The sequence below is a fragment of the Erithacus rubecula genome, assembly GCF_903797595.1.
Source record: "Erithacus rubecula genome assembly, chromosome: 1".
NCBI lineage: Eukaryota > Metazoa > Chordata > Aves > Passeriformes > Muscicapidae > Erithacus > Erithacus rubecula.
In genome coordinates, this window is record NC_136658.1 from 76,917,654 (window position 1) to 76,935,712 (window position 18,059).

An 18,059-nucleotide genomic window follows, 5' to 3' on the forward strand; every position below is an offset into this window, starting at 1 on the left:
AAACTGCCTGTGTGCTTCTGGCATCCTCAAGTGAATGTAGGCATGAGGGCTCCCAAATAACTGAGAGCTGATTCTGTGACTGGAATGTGTTTGCTTACTGTCTGTGTGGGTGGCAAAGTGTCCATGAATGTTTTAGCACAGTCTAGCTTGTTCTTGGTTTCAGTACAAGATTTACCACTGATGTATCAGTCCAGCAGTGACATGAAAGATTTAACATTTGAAAGTGAGTATGCTTTTGGATGTGCTCACTACTGGGTAACCCAAGGGCATGTTGCTGCTAAATATGACTGAGTTGTTAGGTGAAAAACTTTAAACAGAGATTGACACTGGAAAAAAATGCTGGATGCTACTGGTGATCATCCTGGCAGAGCTCTGTGATGGCTTCTCTCAGTTTAAGAGCTTTACTGCAATGAGTGGTAGAAGTCTACTATGGGGAGCAATCATTTTCATCTTATGAGGTGCATAATTACAAATTCTGTTTCCAGTGTATTCACGGGCTAGTGGGTGTTTCATGCAGTTCCATTCCTCTGTAGCTCAGCTGTGCCTTTACCTGTACCATGCCCTGACACTTCAGCACTGCAGGCTTGCAGTGACACAAAACTGAGCCAGCCAAGCCTGTGTTACACTACTGACATGTTAGTAGGGGTGTGTATGTGTGTGGCATAAAAAGCATTGAGAAGTAGAGATTTTGGGAAAGAGATGTGGCAGCGTCTGTAACTGGTGCAAGAGCAAAATCTGTGTAGGAAATGCTGTTGAAACCTTCAGCCTCTGTTTCAGTTGTGTGGTGCACACAAGTAGTTACAGGGAAAATAAGTCTTTTCTAATGTGCAGCAGACTTAATGCTGATGGCAGTATGTGTATTACATAGAAGGGGTGATTAGGTTGTCTCAAATCTTCTGTGTAGCAAACCTCGTCTTTAATCACCATTAATTTTTCTGCAAGAGGTTCTAATGATATAAAGTAGTGTTTCTGTAAATAGTGCTGTATTTCAACTTCATTCCATAACTATTTGTGTATGCTGGGATATCAAGGGTTTCCAGATATCTTCCTTCTCAAATCCTGCCAAGCTTTTTCTTCAAGAATTACAACAATGAGAAAAACTCAAATATAAACTTGGAGTCCTTTGTTTGTAAAAAAAAGCCATTTGCAGGATAGGAGTGAATCTTTCCTGCCCAGGGTTTCAAGCAGTAGCAGCTTGAACAGGAAGTGCTGTGTTTAAGTGGAATATGACTGAAGCATTTTAGTGAGAAATGTATTTTTTTCATGTCAGTTTAATGCTGCTCAGCAATCTAAGACAGTAGATGGAAGGAGAGTTAGCAAAGGGCACAAAAGGTATTAAAAAATGCAAGCAGAATATACTTAGGGTGCTTTTCTCCATGACTAAAAATGTGTCTGCCAGGATTCACAATTAATATCATTGGAGGATTTGGTCAAAATGTGTGATTTTTAGAAATTTTAAGGAATTTGAAGTCATAAGGAATTATTGCAATGAAAAATGCCATCTCTGTTTGTTAATTATTGGCCCACCATTACATTTCAACATCACCCAGGTCATGGATGCAGCATTAGTTTGATGCCATCACTCAACCTTTTTGCTTGTAAACAATCACTTAACATGTAATGACTTGAAAATACTCATGAGTTGTTTGTTTTTTTCACAGGCTGGAATGGTATTAAGATGTGGATACTTCTGGTTTGGCTTGTTTCTTGTGCCCACTGCGTGCCTTGTTAAAGACGTGGCATGGACAGCGTAAGTCCCAAACCAGTCCTCTTGGTGTTGTAGGAATTATTCTCTGTGCATTCTCTGTGTGACAACTCTGGAGTTGTCCAGTCCAGTATTGTTCTGTAAAGAACTCTGAAGTCTCTCAGTGATTGCAAAATGGTGATGCTCATTTGGAAGGGTAAAAAGGTGAAGTGGGTGATTCCTCACCTGCCATGGCACCCAGCATTGTGAGGGAATGAGTAGTTGGGACAAACTCTGAAGGAGGTGGCCTTGTCTGAGTAATGAAGGTGTGTCACTTTAGGATTATTTGTGTTGTCTATCCTTTAGTTAAAGGCAAATTCAAATTGGACATCCAAGATTTCCTCTGGAGCAAATAATTTGTTGGATCTGACTAAAGTTACTCTAATCCATACCCAGTAAGGTCTCAGCTCTCTGTCAGCTACTTTTTAGGGTCTCCTTCAGCAGCAGGTCTTTGAAGACTGGGCAGGGAGAAGAGCAATACTCTGCACTTTGTTTGAAGTGAAGTCTTAATGGTACCTTCACTGCCCAGAGAGGAGGAACAAACTGGTGAAATACAAACCTGTGTCATTCCCTTCTTTCAAAGTGTTGTGGTTTCAAAGCATTACAGAAGGCAAACAATTTCAAGAACTTGGATTTAAAGGGAAGCAAATTTCCTTCTGTGCTGTTGCAATTTGAAATACAGAAGTAATAATTTTAGTTGAGAATTTGTGGCATTTTGTTCTGCTAACTTTTAAGGGTCTTAAGCACCAAACCTTCCATCTTTTCCCTTGGAAAGCTGTGTTACAATTAAGAAGGTTTTATTACATGGATACATAATAACCTTGTGCAAGGAGGACCCTGGAAGTTCCAGCTCTGGGGCAAAAAGCAGATCCTGCCTGGACTGAAAAGGAAATTCAGGTTAGCTTGTCACTTCTCAGAAAGGCTCATAGTGAAAACATCATGGCACATAACACTTTGCTCCTGGAATGAGCTGTTGGTCAGTCAGGGAAGATTCTTGAAGTCATACAACCATTCAGGTTGGAAAACACCTGTGAGATCGAGTCCAACTGTAAATCTCACAGTGCCAATCCACCAGTCTGCTTTACAGAAAAATGCAGAAAATACTAAAAACCCAGAAGGTTTCCCAAACATAGGCACATTTCAAACATCTTCATGAAAGGGTAAGTCTTATGCTCAGATCAGAAAATCTGGTTTTATTTCGTAAGGGGTTGATAGCACAGTGAAATTTAACGGGTAATAGGCAAATCTGCCAGTCAGTAAGTACTTCTTAAATTTTGCCCCTCCGCCTAATTTTTACAAGCTGGACTGCTCAAATTAAAACTAGGTATTGTAATGTGAAATTTCAACTATGATTTAATAGTCCAGCACATCAGAGGGTTGTCTTTTGCACTCATTAAACTTCTGCAATTGCGAATGATTTTAAAATTCTAAAACTGAGGCCAAAATGTTTAAATTTAGATACTTCTGTGACCTGCTTGATAAAAAACAAGCAGGGAAAAAAAATCTTTAGTTTTTTTAATGTTTTCATGGTAGTTGAGTGTCCTGAAGTTGTCCTCTGTTCTTATCAGTTCTTGGCAAAAATGACTCATGAATTGTAAAACAGGCCAGACCATGGCAGGCTCATCCTCAGCCATTAGTCATTTCAAACTCTGCCTGAGCCTGTTCTATAATATTTCTTAAAGAAATCTCAGCCATATAATCCTTTCAGCCCTTCAGACTGAAAATGTGTAGAGACACTGAAGCTCTCAAGACAAACATGTATGATTGATAGACCAGTTATTTTCCCAACAGATTTTAAACAGGAGGCTCAGAACAATATTAAGCAAAATATTTCTTCTCTGACCAGGACTTTTTTTTTTTTTTTTTTAACTAAACCATCACTGAAAAATTAACACCATTAACATTTTAACTAGGATAAATGAAATGACACAGCTATCAGCACTGCCATATGGAAGGAGTAAAGGTCTGTTTCCTTTCCAAGAGGCTTGCCATTTAAAACTGGAGCCTAAGGCCTCTGGAAATCAGCTGGCACATTTCCACAGCAGTGGTTACACCACATTGCTCTCTGTAATTCAGCAGAATATGGTTTTGGCCATAAAATTCTAGCAACTCTGGCTGCTCATGGTCATGGAATTTATCCCTTTCAGTTTCTTTTGGACATGAAGCACATGTCCACAGACAAAACATCCACATGACCCAAAAGGTACATGCCTAATTTCAGTACAAAACTCTGCCAGAAAGCTATAAACACAATACTGAGGTTTTGTCTGGAATAAGGTTGATTGGAAAGTCTTTTTCAGGCACATATAAATATTTTGTTCGTAAACTCCTGTGCTGCATCTACTAATAAAATTTCTAATGCTAGAAGGAAGAACGTGTTTCCATTGTTACACAGCCTACAGTTGTCAACACATCACTTTTCTCCCATGTCCTCTGTGGCTCCATGCTTTTTTCTTTTCTTTTTTTTTTTTTTTCCTTTTACATGAATCAAGGAAATGTGGAAAACTCTCTTTTTAAAAAGAAGGAAGCTTATTATTAATACTTAGTTGCAATATATTGTTAACATTGGTCCACTACCCTGAATTCAGTGCCTTGGTTTGCCTTATAAAAATCCTAGCTGTGCCACCATTACAATGAGCAGAGCTTTATAAGGTGAGTGCTCCCTCACTGTTGGACATCTCACTTGATACATGTCACTGGCTCTACAAAGTCTTGGAATATCTGATTCACAAAGGTATGTGGGAATCATAAAAACACAGTGTGTATTCTAGCAAAATCAGGGAAGAGGGCAAGAATTTATTCCTAATTGGTGTCTCAGTGCTTATTTTAAGTGAAAAATTTCCTGAGCCTTCCAATCATTACCAAAATTTTCATGAACTGGTTTGTTTTTTACCATGGGGAAGAAGCAGATTGCACTTGCCAGTTCTGCAGTGTAAGAGAAGAAATGAGGAGCTCTTCCCATCTTTTCAAATACTTGCAGTCCTTGGAATAAAAGACTCATAAAATGATAGTAAGCCAGAGTAGAGGTAGTGTCATGTTTGAGAAATATTTATGAATGTCACCATGCTTGTCCTGGCAGATTCTGGCCTCCTGAACCCCCTAAATATCCCAGGCCAGTAAAGTGATGCACTTCCCTGGCTTCAAAAGGCAAGAGTCACACAAAATACAAAGATAGCTTTTTTGCCTGTTCTTACAGTCCCTGATCTTAATATCCCAGCATGTGAGGCAAAGGTGAGTTTTGCTTTATGTAATGCATCAAATTTTATCTGAACAGTAACAGCAAACACAAGATCTCATTGTTCATTGAGGACTGATTGTGCATCCAGGGCCACTTGCAGAGTAGTGACCTAAAAGCTCAGAATCCTACCTACATTTCTGTGCATCAAAAGTTTGTAATGTGCTGTAGGGAAAAAGTCACCAAGTGTCCAGTCCTGTTACCAGCAGTCTGTGGAATATTTGCAGCTGACTTTGACAAGAGCAAGCCCAGACTCTGAGGCAATTGTAATACCATATTTTAGTATTAGTTTTTGAGGGAACATGTGGATAGGTTAGCTCAGGCCTTTTTCATATTCTTTTATTTATTGATAATACTTGATTACTGACTGTTCCATGGGTGCTTTTGATTCCAAGTGGAGTGACTTAATGCATAGCAACTATGAAGAACCCACGTTTCATCATTTCACACTACTTACAAAACACTTCATTATCCCCAATTTCAGACCAAGAGTATTTCTTCCATATTGTATCATATCAGTGTCATACCTCCTTGTGCTGTGCTGCACATACTGAACTCGTTGATCAGAATCAATTCTGTCAAATTTTGAATTCAAGATTCACGCTAAGGGAAAAGTAAAACATCTCTTATGGCTTATGGAAAGATAAACATGGAACTTCAGAAGAGATTGAATAATGTGTACATTTCTGTGTTCTTGTCAGTGGGGAAAACTTGTTATAAGGGATTTGAAAAATTCCAAATGTGCTCAGTCTTGAAGTTTGCAATAGTGGGTATGACCTCTTTAAAAGGGAAGAGATGAAGGTCAAAATTTCAAGGTCAAAATTTCAATGTATTTATTTAAATTAAAGAGTGTGATAGTGAATTCAACTGAAAAGATTATAAAAATTAATAACCTCAAAGCTTTCTCATTTTAATAGGTATATTTTCCCTTCCTCAAAGAGGAGACCAGTCTAATCATTAGCCTAACTGGTTATAGCAACTTGAATTTAATTAATTTCTGTGCAGCTGTTGGTAATCTCAAATTGCTGAAGCATTATGTATTTTAAAAATATCCCTGCTACTCATTTCTTTTGACACAGTATGTTGGTGTTGCAAATAATATAACTTTCATGGTTTGTTCTAACAATGTACCCTTCTAAGTACATCCTGATAATCTTTACCTTCAGATTTTGGTGTGCTTCATCTTCTTTTGTTCTGCTTTTTTTTTTTTTTTTTTTTTTCCTCTTAGCTGCAGATGTGTTTTGGAAGTAGTTTTCATTTTAGCTTCTCATTTTTAGATATTTGGGGCCTAATTCAGCAACACAAAGACCAGAGGACTTGGATATCCTAGTATTACTATCAAGGCATTGTCATTATAAACAGCGTCAGCAAAGATTTTGTGGTCTTTGTTTCTTATTCCCTATGGAAGGAGCAATAAGTATCACACTTTTTTAAAAAGAAATCTTCATTATATTTTAATTACATACATACCAGTTATTATTTTTCTGCTAGGGGGAGTTTTACATTGTTTTTTATCATTGGCTAAAGATTTTATGTCTGCATGTAAAATTTTTATTAAACGTGTAAGAAAATTTTGCCACTTTTGAGCTGAAGAATATTTTAATTCTGAAGAATTATTTTAATGCCATGAAGCAAGTAGTGTCTCAGCCAACTTGGCTCCATCTTGTTTTTCGGTTTATTGTGCAGTCACATGCAAATCAATATATTCTCGTGGGACACTTGTCCTCCTTTAAGTGGCACAAAAGAGGAAACTGATCAAAAACTGCCCGTGTGAGAAAGATCCCTGCGTTTTATATTCTTGCTTTATACAGGTCAAGAAAAAGGGAACTAGATTGTCTCCCCTATGTCAATGTAATTTAGGTACAATAGCCCTGGGGCAGTAGGTGAACCTGGGGGGAACAAGGCCCAAGTCTCTTCATGGGGGACTCTGAATTGCACTCTAAATTTTGATTGCATGTGCGGTGCACGGATTACTCTTTGAATCCTCAAGCTGAAAAAGTAAGAGGACACATCCAGGCTTGTTACTGTCAGTTTGGAAGTTCATTGAGGAGAGAAGTGCCTTTCCAGTATGTGAGACTGATAAATGAAAATCAAGGGTTTTGAATGGCAATTACTAGCTGAGACTCTCCGGTTTTCAGAGCAGCGCCACGCGCAGCTCCAAGGCCAGAGCGATTCATGTTTTACTCATGAATATTCAATGAATCCCGGCTCTTTTGTCTGAGTTCCCGGCTCCTGAGCAGTCCCACGGCAGCGGTGTCAGGTCTCTGTAGTCCCACAGCATTGCTGCTTGGCTAGGTTTTGAGGGTTGGGTTGAAGTTGCTGAGCTCTGTTTAATTTGAAGTCATCCCAATTTCTCATTTGGTGTTGTTTTTCCCCAGATATTGTGAACCTGAAGTAACATGCCTACACTGTGCCTTATTTCCCAAATCCTTCAAGGGAGGGCCCTGTGCCTCTCACCTGAGAGGTAAAATTGGGGGTTTGTAGCACAACAAATGTTCACATGGCTTTTTTTGTTGCTTTTTTTGTCCTTTCCTTGCGGTACAGGGCAAAGCATACCTACCATAAAACTTTGCTGGAGCAAGTTAAGGAGTTGGAAACGAAGACAAGAGAACTGGGAAAAGCCATGCTTCGTGACAGTAATGGAAAGAGGCAAGTCTATGCTAAATATTTAAACCAGACCCTTCTTTTCTTCTCCCCTCCTTATTTCCCATTCACCATTAAAATCTGATTGTAGACAGGCTAATAAGCCTTCTTCTCCTGTATTATTCATTTATTGCTGTTCTCTTTCATATGTGTCTGTTCCCCCCACAGAAACCAGCCCTTCCATTTTCATTTCTCCTGCATTATTGCTATAAGGCTCTATTGGAAACTGCTGCTCAGTCTCCTGCACAGTGATGTGTAGTGCTCCTACCTGGCCACTGAGCCAGACTGGTTTTGAAAGCACTTTATGTCATCCAAAAAACAAACAAAACAAAAAAAAAGATAACCATGCTGGGTAGGGAGCTGTCAACAGCTCCGTATATAAAGACTGTAGCTAAAAGGAGAACTGGCTTAATGCATTGTGCCAGTACTTTATGTAGTTTCACCTTAAGGATTTTTTTATGCTTTTGCTTTTTTTCACTACAGCTTGCAGGTCTCTTGCCTTCAGGGTTCTCAGTTTCTTGTTGTGCCTCTCCCTTATAACCACACCATATGGACTTGAATATATTGCTATTATTGAACCTTTCATTGTATAGAGAGGGTATGTGTTGTGTGGGAACTTTTGTCTCTGCTGAAAGAAGCTAAAAAAAATCATGGTGGGGCTTTTGCATCCAACAGTTTCATTTACCATCTCAGAATCTGGTTCTGCATCAGCTGGTTAGAAAAGCTCCTCAAGTTCAAAAAGGTTTTAGAACTAACTCTTCTGTTCCTTACACAATATGGCACCACATGACTTACTAAGAAACTACATGATCATTAAACTGGATTTTAGCAAACCTTATAAACTAGCAAACTGAGTGGAATGGGGCTTTTAAAAGATTTTGTTCTTCTGGGGCAGGGTCATCCTTTGAGCCTTTGATGTCTATTCTAAGGTAAACTAATTGCCATATTTTAGCTGCTGCTAAGACAAGTAGATAGTAGATTTTTTTCAATTGAATTTGTGTGTTAATAAGAACTGGTTGTAGGGAAAATTATCAGGCAATGATTTACTGAGATTATGGTAAACTGAAAAGCTCTTAAAAAAGCTTGTATGAACTTTAATGTGTTTATAAGATGTCCTTAGTGACCAGAGTTTGCTTCTCAGAGGCCAAGACAAAGTAAACACAGTGTTATTGATTAAGATCACTTCAAAACACTTGGTATCTTCAGTTTTTGAATATTTTTTTCTGCTGCAACTTTTGGATCTAGCAAAAGAGATTTATAGATTGTGCTCTCTAGCAAAAGTCACAGACTGTGCATAAAATGATTTTAAAAGAGAAGGCAAACTTTGCAGCAACAAAGGCAGTTCTATGCCACAATTATAACCAACAAAAATACTTAATGTCAGACATTTAATTAAATCTTGGGCCTTGTTCTTAGAAGGTTGAGCAGTCATTTTGTGGTCAGTTGAAGCCAAAGTGCTTGGTACCAAAATCAGGTCAGTGTCCCCAGACAAGAGAGGTGTAACCTGGTGATGTAAAGTGCTGGCTGATAGTATGATTAGATGCCAGGTAAGTGGAAACGAGACCAGCAAAAAACTGATAGTTCCCAGGCACATGGCTCGGGTATGAGCTCTGTGAGTCACCTGGGTGTTGCTGTGGCTCCTGTCCATGCATTTACGTGAGGTTACATTGGTGCTGCTTTGAAGCATTTGTGTTTTGCTGCCAGTATTTATGGCCAGCTGTTGGCAGAGAGGACCATGAGTCAGCTCTGTGCCTGGTGCATGCCGGGTTGCAGGGTGGGTTGAATTGCTGTTAACAGTGAGAGAGAGACAGTCAGCATTTGATCTGTTTATATCTGCATGTCTGTGTCTCCAAGAACTTGATGGGTTTCTTCTCTGTTTACACACTGTCCTGACTTTCTGTAAATTTCATGGCCATGTTGTAATTCATTCATACACTCCATGTTTTCATAGCCTTTTACTTTATTGCATTCTCACTGCAAACTCTTTCATCTGCATTCCTCCTCCATATAGCTTCACTTCATTCTCGAAACGCTTGCATGGAGATGATGTAAGGAATCCCTTCTGGCCCTCCTTCCCATTTTCCCTCCCCCTTCTTTCCATGCATTTGTTTGTTCTCATTCCTAATTGCTCCCAGATTTTCTGGGTGGTCCATCTGTGAACTAGATAATGGTAGAGTGCCTCTGCCTGCTTAGAGTTGGTGTGCTGTGCTTGTGTTGTGGCCTCCCGACTCCTTTTCAGAGTTGTTCTGTCTTTTATCTCTTTTGTTTGTCTCATGGCTCTTTCACACCTGCTAGAAATCGTGTGCTTGTCCAAAGGGAAGGGTGAGGATGGGAAAGAAATGGAATGGGAGTTTTCTTCAGTTAGTATCTCTGGTTCATGTTCTTTATTTTTTTTTTAATTTCCTTGAAGCTGGTGGAAATGTGTGCTAAGATGCATGCTCTGCTCTCCCCTCCTGCCCCCAGCCCCATTGCTCTTGGGATATTTCTGACATGACTCTACGCAGGAAGGGAAAGTAACAGGACTCTTCTTATTTCAGATAGAAAATAGAGAGCTGTGTAAAAACTGCATGAGTCTGTCTGTCACCTCAGGAAGTCCTGAAAACTTGCCCATTAGGTGCTGGTTTGTTCAGGCAGCTGTGGAAGATAAGCTGGCTGTCATCAGGGCTATTTTCCTGGGCTACATAGCAGACACTGGTTTTTTCAGTGTTTTTCACAAACAAACAACAAAAAACTCACACGCAATTGCAGATAAGAGAAGGATTTAGGGAGCTAATTGCTTTTATCATTTCCTAGACCTTAGACAAAAAATGAGGGGCAAGATCTGAACGCTCAGACCTAATCTACTAAACAAAAAGCAGTTTGCAAAGCCTGGAGAGCAGTGAGTGGATCCAGACTTGCAGAACAGGATGGCAGCAGTTTGCTGTGACTCAGTTGAATTGCTGTTATATGTGGGCAGATATCACCTGGGTCCTTTCTGCACTTGGGGAAGGAGTTCTGGGAGAGCTGTGTGCCACTTGATACCTATATATGCATATCCTGTCTCAGAGGATCTTCACCCTGTCAGCTGTTCTTGCTAGACACATTTTTCTGGGTTAATAAAAAATGGCTTCACTAGTGCTCCTTGTATCTTTCTGAATCTTTGAACAGTTTCTAAAATTGAATTTGCTCCTATTGCTCTAAAAAGCAGGTGCACAATTTTGCCGTACCAACGGCTGGGAATAAACAGCACAGCAAGTGCTTGTTTGGTCTGTGCAGGGTAGAGTGTCAGCACCCTGGGCACTACAGCTGGGTCCCAGAAACCTGGCAAATAGCATTAGGGTGATGCTTGGAGATTATAGCAAGTGTATAGTCTTGAGCTGTAACAGGTCATGCTCTTATTCCTTTATGTGTCTCATGTGGACAGCTGAAAACTTAGGTTTGGTAGAAGCAGGGATGATCACTAAGTTAGATAATTCCAAGAGCAGGGAATTCATCAGGGGAAGCATGTAACTGGAAAACTGTCAACTCCAGAAACAGCTTTTGGAGCAGGAGAGTGAGTGTGCAGCAAGGGGCTGTGATGGATCCCATGCCATGCCTGCCTGCTTGTGGAAGATGTGTACCCACACTTGCCCTCCCCAGCCTGGGCGCCTGGCTGTGCTGGGCTGGACTCCAGCCCAGCTGCAACATGAGCACATCTTGGTTAGGAAGGGAGAGAGGCTCCCTGGCACTCTCATGTAACAAAAGGCAGGATTTAACACTAAATTTTCATGAATTTGGAGAGGTGAGAGGGGCAGCTCATGTGCCAAAGCAAACATGGACATGAGGAGACACCTGCCCAGCAGATTTAATCATGTTAACATGTAAGATTTACACAAAGAAAACAAACAAGGTTTGTGTTCAAAAGCAGCATTGAGTTCAGCTGCAGAGATTTTTGTGTCTTTAAATAAGTTTACAACTTAAATCTTGGCTCACAAAGGGCCAAACCTTCAAGTCCTCATTCACTTTTCACTCCATCTACCCTCACATTGAAGTCAGCAGGAGTTCAGGTGGAGTAAAGCCTGATTAGGCACCAAAGCAAACTTTACTTTGGAAACCCATGTCACTTTATTGCTCCATGACCAACTAATGGAGAGTGAGCAAAGCTGTTCAGCACCCTCCTTGCGACAGTGGATTTCCTGTTCCAGAGGGTTTCTCTGTCTTGGAATTGCCAGAGAGCTGCCTTTGAAAACAGCTTTTTGGTTGTTTTTCTGTCCTGTTATTAATTGGTTGGTGGACAGGATTAGATTGTTTGATACTGAAGAACAATGGGGCTTTCATGATTTGCATACTTTACAAGAAGCTGAAGGACCTCTCTGAGCTGTTGCAGGGAAGTGCCTGCATCACTGAGGTATTGGGAAGAATTTCTTCAAATGAGTCAGAAACCTGGGAAGCAGAGTCTTGTCTTGAACAAAGGTGAAGTGACACAGACCTAGCAAGATATAGCTGCAGTGTGTGTTTGCACAGCATTTTTCAGTATGCCCCTTTACTCTTGCTGCTCTCAGACACCCACTGGTGATGGCTGTGGTGCCTCTTTCATCTCCATTTCATAAAAAAAATACTGTTTTTTTCCAGTGCACCTAAAACAGCAGCTCCCCACAGTCTGCCCATTGTCTGCCTTCAACAAGGAGACACCTTGGTGTAGATTCTCTTTCATTTTAGTGCTTCTCCCCAGATCTAATCCTGTTGTTTCAGTGAAAAGTTCATGACCAGTTCTCACCCTGAGTGAGTTGTATCATCTGTCTTGGCCTTGGTTTTATTTGGTGTTTGAGGGCAGGTGCTGTCTCATTTCAATAGCTGTGTGACCTGGTGGGGAATCAGTGAGCTGACACAGCTCCTGTGGAGATTCCCCTGCTCCACAGGTCCCTGGGGAGGAGCAAGAGGGCAACAAGAGAAACCTGCCTTGGGCTTGTTTCTGTGCAGAGAACTGAGTGGCAGGAGCAGAAATGGTAAAACAGACCTAACTTCTAAGAAATACATGAATGAGGTGAGGATCTTATCTCCTGGTTCCTGAGGAAGAGGCAAGCTTTTCCACTGTGTTCAAGAGGAATGAGGCTTGGGCTCGTGTTTCTAAACATTCTGTCTCTGTATTGATGCACCCCAAGTTACATCTGCTGGAATAGGGAGACCATGCCAGGCCCTTTCACATCAGCAGGTGCAATGAATCTTACTTGAATCAAACTCAGTCTTGTGCTTTCAGCTGGTTAAACACCGTGGGATGTTCAGAGCCAAATTCTTGTTTCATGAATGTGTTGACTTCGATGTATTTACTCAGGATAGGCACGACTGTGATCTGAATCCAGCCCATACACTGCAGCTGAGCATAAAATGAGGTTGAAGAAGGGAGTAGTGTATTTTGGGTTTTGAGGTCTCAGCATCCTTTTTATCAATTTTTCCAGATGTTCTTCGCACCATTTCTGGGAAGGAAGGTGAGATTTCTCCACCAGCATACACAAGAAAGTGACTGGCATATTTACGATTTTTCCTTGCAGCTTTTCTAGTAAAAAGATATTAGACTCCTTTTACTAGCAAAAAGCACATAAATGATATCAGTGTGAGGTTTTTTTCTTAATTCTTTGATTCCATATGGTAAACATTCATGTATGGAAGGTGGAAAATGCATAATTTTCTTTTATTCTACGCTTGTCCTTTTCTCTGTCCCTTCTGCCCCATATCAGTGAGGAATCATCACATTATTTCCTCATTTTAATATGTACCATTTATTTCTGACATTTCTAACCCCTGTGTGTGAGGCACTTGAAATTACCAGGTTTGATTCCACTTTGAGGAGGCTGTGGGGCAGAGCTGAGAAGGGCAGAGGACAGAAAAGGTTTCAAAACATGGCCAGGGGGCTGAAGGGGAAGTTACCATGTTCCCACTGGCACTGGAGACCCAAGTGCCTGCTTGCTAGTGCAAGCCAGTTAGAGTTGACATTCCCCTTCTCCAGTGCAATTAATTATTTCCCATCCTGGTTGTACCTATCATGTAACCTTGAGGGAGATCCACTGCACAAATAGGGTTAAAACCTGGTGACCTGGAGAAGGATTTAGAGCTGTGATCAAATCTGCTATCAAAGTCAAAGTTGATGGAGGTACAGTATTAGAACAAAGGCCAAAATGAAGTTGTAAATTGAAAAGAAAGATTAGGAAAAAGGAACATTACAAGATGAGAGTTAAAACTGATTAAGGGGCCAATCTCTCTGATGCCTAATCCTGACTTACTGGGTTGGGCACTGAGGATCTCCACAGGGGAGGGAGGAAGAAATCTTCCCTTCAGGCTGCACAGCAGGAGAACTGCTCCATAACAACTGTTCCAGCCTAATGGCTTCAGCAGTCTGCCTGAACCCTGACTCCTCTGCTGGCTAGCTCTGTCTCAGAAGAGAGACAGGACAGTCTGCATTCTCCTCTCTGATTTGCAGTAAAGAATAAAGTGCCAAGTTAAGTGTAGCAAGAACAAGAAAACACAAGTTGTATTAGGTGTTAAATATTTAGTGGGCAATTAAAAAATACTTAAAAGCTTAAAGAAAAACAATTTGGGTTTTTTTCAGTTCCGTCAAACCTGGGCTATGCTCTAAGTTGTGTTCATGACACTCTCAAAGTTCAGTTTTTGTTATTGTCCTGTTCTTTTTTCTGTAAAGAAAAGTGAGTAAAAAGCTGATAGGAGGGGTTTAGAGTTTTTGAAGACAGAAGTAATCTTAACTTCAGTAAAAATATGTACTTCTATTAAACCATTAGTTTGGATTATTTAAAAAATCCACACACAAAAACCCCAAACCAGAAAAAATCTATACACAGAGATCAAGCATAGAAAACTTCACCCTCCAAGGTGACTACTTGTGAAAAAAAATGAGTGAGTAGGAAAAGAATGTTATAATTGCAACTGTATTGCCACCTTATCTGTAAAGGATATGACCAAGCACCCAGTAGAGTAAGTGCAAAGTGAGACACTTAGGGACAAGGAGTCAACAGCATTGATAGCAAAAGGAGGGTAGCTGAAAAGCAGCAAGCCACACTTAGCTTTTTCTGCTTCTCAGACTTAAATTGGGTCACTTCCTCTGTTTTGGAAGACTGAGGGCAAAACTGGGCAGCTTCAAGTTTTGTTTTGAATTAGGTGGCTTTAGGACATCTGACAATGACGACTGCCTTCCACCTCCCCACCCCCAAAGAAATGCATATACAGGTGCTTGGTGTTTGCAGTGCTTGGAAATGGAAGGTACCTTAAGCAGAGAGAGACCTCAGTTATTTTCGTAGGATTGTTGCATTTCAGAGAGGCATGTGATGTTTAATGCTGATGTTTTTAGATGGTATTTTTTAAAGGTGCTTGGTCTTTTTAGTGTCTGGACACTAGGTGCCCATCAAACCTGCACTGTTATTCCAGCTTGGAGCTGGCTGCCATTGGCTCTGCAGGACGTGAGAGCAGCTTCTGACAGCTTCTTCTAGAAGCCACCCCTGTAGCCTCCCACTACCAAAACCTTGCTATGCAAACCCAATATCGTCCTAAGTCGTCTTTGAAAGAAGTTTAGGAATAACAGTCTCAAAAATGGAGGCTAAAATGGATTGTCCAAGTGATATTAGGAATCAAAGGAGGATCTGACTTTTCTGCCTTAAGATGTGGTTAATGAAAAAAGAAAATGTAAATCATCTTTGCTTATCATGAAGAGCAAGAGCTTTGCCCTGCTTTTAGCCATACATCTTTAAGGGCCAACTTGAAGAGGATTCTGTGGATTTAGAGTGGAGAATTTGGTCCCAGAACTCTATGTATTATTGGTGTGCTGCAAATGGGGACTGGCTGGAGCTTGCAACATGTCTTGGCTTCCATCAGCTGCTGCTGGGCAATTCTGCACAGGTACAAGGTGATGTGGAAAGGTGGATAGATCTGTGTGCACCTGCCCTGGGCACTGCTGCTGCTGCACTGGCTGCAGGTGCTCCTTCATGCAGACCTCTGGGATACAGAGGGAGAGCTGCTGTTTGGCTGGAGCCAAATCACAACCTGTAACAACAGTGTTCCTTCAGGGCTTTGGTGGGGGCCAGGCATCCATGGGCTTCTGTTGATGTGACTGCCAGGCTGGCTTAATAGTTTCCCTAACCATTCATTACTAGCCATGGTCATACTGGCCCATCTTTGACCCAGCTGCTCAGCTGGATCAGCTCCACTGTTTGCATCCATCTGTGTGAGCTGAAGGAAATAGGGTGGTGTGGGGAGCACTGTCAGGTCCTGCCACAACTGGTGAGGGCAGGAGCTGCTTTAGGCACCAGTCACTCCACATCCATGGAGCTGCTGCTGAAAGTGTAGGATACTCTCTTACCCTTTTCACATCCAGGCAGGATAAAAAACTTGCAGCTGCATATAGACTGTTCTCATGGACTGAAGAGCTGGCTGCTCTCAGTATGCTCCAAGTCAGCCTTTCAGGGCCACATATCCAGATACATTTGATGCTTTTAAGGCAAACATTTGTCTGGATAATGTGAGGGAAGGTTACTCTGAGGCTTTCACATGAGCTTTGGGAGTACCTGGAGGGAAGCTTATTGCACTAAAGTGCTGCACCATGGCAGAGCATAAGAGCTCAGCTTCTCTGGAAGGCTGGCTGTTGCTGAGCCCTCAGCAAGGAATTGGTGCTCCTAAAATCCTGGCTGTCAGCTGCAGGAGTCACCTCTGACAGGTAACTTCTGGCACCTCCCAGCCTGCGAGTGGCACAGGCAGCACTTTAGTCTCCATTCCCCTGTGGTTTGTGCCTGGTGACCCTCTGGTGTCCTAGAAGTGGGTTTAATTAATGGATTGCTGAATATTTACAGTAAAATGCAAAAGAAGTGTGGTTTGGGATGTCTATTTCATCTGGATCCAGAGTGATTAAGGAGCAGTGTTTGTAGACGCTGACTCTGCAAGGAAAATGCTGGGATTTTTTTGTTGTTTGACTGTTTATATGCCTCAGACACTTCCTTGTGAAATGCTCCAGAGATTTTCTTTGATTACATTGCAGCTTCATTATCAGTAATGCCTGTTTGCCTTTTAAATTAAAAAAGACCTCCTACTCTGACCTCAGAGTAAAACATTCCTGCAGTCGAATGCTAGATAACAAAAAATAACATCTCCTCTTTGTGGATTGAAAGAGAGAAGCCCCTCGTTGCTACTTTTGCAGTTGTGTAGGAAAGTGAATCCTCTCTGTGATGTCTGAAGCCCAGAGGATGGAGATGCAATTGCTCTCTGAGCTAGTTGGGCCTTTCTTCCACAGCCCTGGGATGTTCTGGGTGTTTAAGCCCAGAGTTTTGCTGAACCCTCAGCCTTAGTGTGACGTGCATTTGAGGTTATTTGCATGTTTTAATTTTGAATTCCTGGTCTGGAATAATGTTGTTTTAAATGTTCTCTTTATGCCCAGCCTATGAGCCTACGTTAGTTATGTCTGTGCCCACTGTATAACTTCTAACAATTCTACACTAAAAAAAGCCTGGGGTTTTTCTGGGGGAGTGCCCTTATCCAGCAGGGAGTATTTGAGGAAGAACAATAGGTTTCCTCTGGCCAATTACAAAGGTGTGGCTGCAGCCTCTGCCTGGTACAAGGTTCTTGCTCTTTGTCTGCCAGGAGTGTGATGGATGCTGTAAACCTTTAAGCAATGTTTTGTTGCATGAAAGGTGAGAGATGGAACTTGTGAATAAATCCTCAGGAATACCTGCTATATATATACACATACATACACTCCTAGCAGCCAGAGAGGGATCTGCAAACTCTCTTTGCCAGGTGATACTTGGGGAGAAACCATTGTGATTGAACCTCTGATTCTTTTTCAGAAGACACATAAGGGAGTTTGAGAGCCAAGAGACTGAAATGAAAATCAACAGTCTGCTTGTAAAGGATTTGGTGATTAGGGTTGATCAAAGCTGGAGAGGTCTGCTTCAGACCTTTCTTCTTGCTCTTTTTATTTTATGTTGATGTGATTTTAGTGACAGAAACATTTCAGCAAGAAACAGCAAACTTTTGTGTAAGTTATTGTTTGAAATGTATAGCAGAGATCAATTGTTATGTTTTAATTCTAAACTTTAAAGAGAGAGAAGAGTATCCTCTTTTCCTCTCAAAATTTAATACACAGGGAAAGATGACAAGGACAGAAACTTCTTAGTTTCTTACCTTGTGTTTAGCCAAGTTGCACATTTTGCAAAAAGCTCTCCTCCCCTCCCTCATTCTTTCTTGTCCCTGCTGTCCCAGTGAGAGGGAAACAGTTGCAAGCTGTTTCCTCCAACAGGAGAATAATGCAGGCCAGCCAGAGTTTCTCAAGCTGTCTAGCAGAGTATGTGCCAGTGGAAGCAAAGAGACTGAACAAGGGTTTACCTGCTGTTTCTTTCGAAAATACATATGGGTAGGACGGAGGCTGTGGAGTTAAGGGCAGAACTTCAGCCTAAGCTTTGGAGGATTTTTTTTGGTTAAACCAGG

At 41.2% G+C, this 18,059-nt stretch overlaps 1 protein-coding gene across 1 annotated transcript in view; it reads left to right on the forward strand.

Moving 5' to 3' along the window:
* Positions 1 to 18,059, forward strand: part of ATP8A2 (ATPase phospholipid transporting 8A2) — a gene marked incomplete at its 5' end in the record, with an annotated part of 312,234 nt that overhangs the window by 276,153 nt on the left and 18,022 nt on the right. The window contains 2 exons of the mRNA XM_079298009.1: positions 1,662 to 1,750; positions 7,524 to 7,628. Of these exons, the coding sequence (XP_079154135.1) occupies positions 1,662 to 1,750; positions 7,524 to 7,628 (194 nt within the window). The remainder of the gene's footprint in view (positions 1 to 1,661; positions 1,751 to 7,523; positions 7,629 to 18,059) is intronic.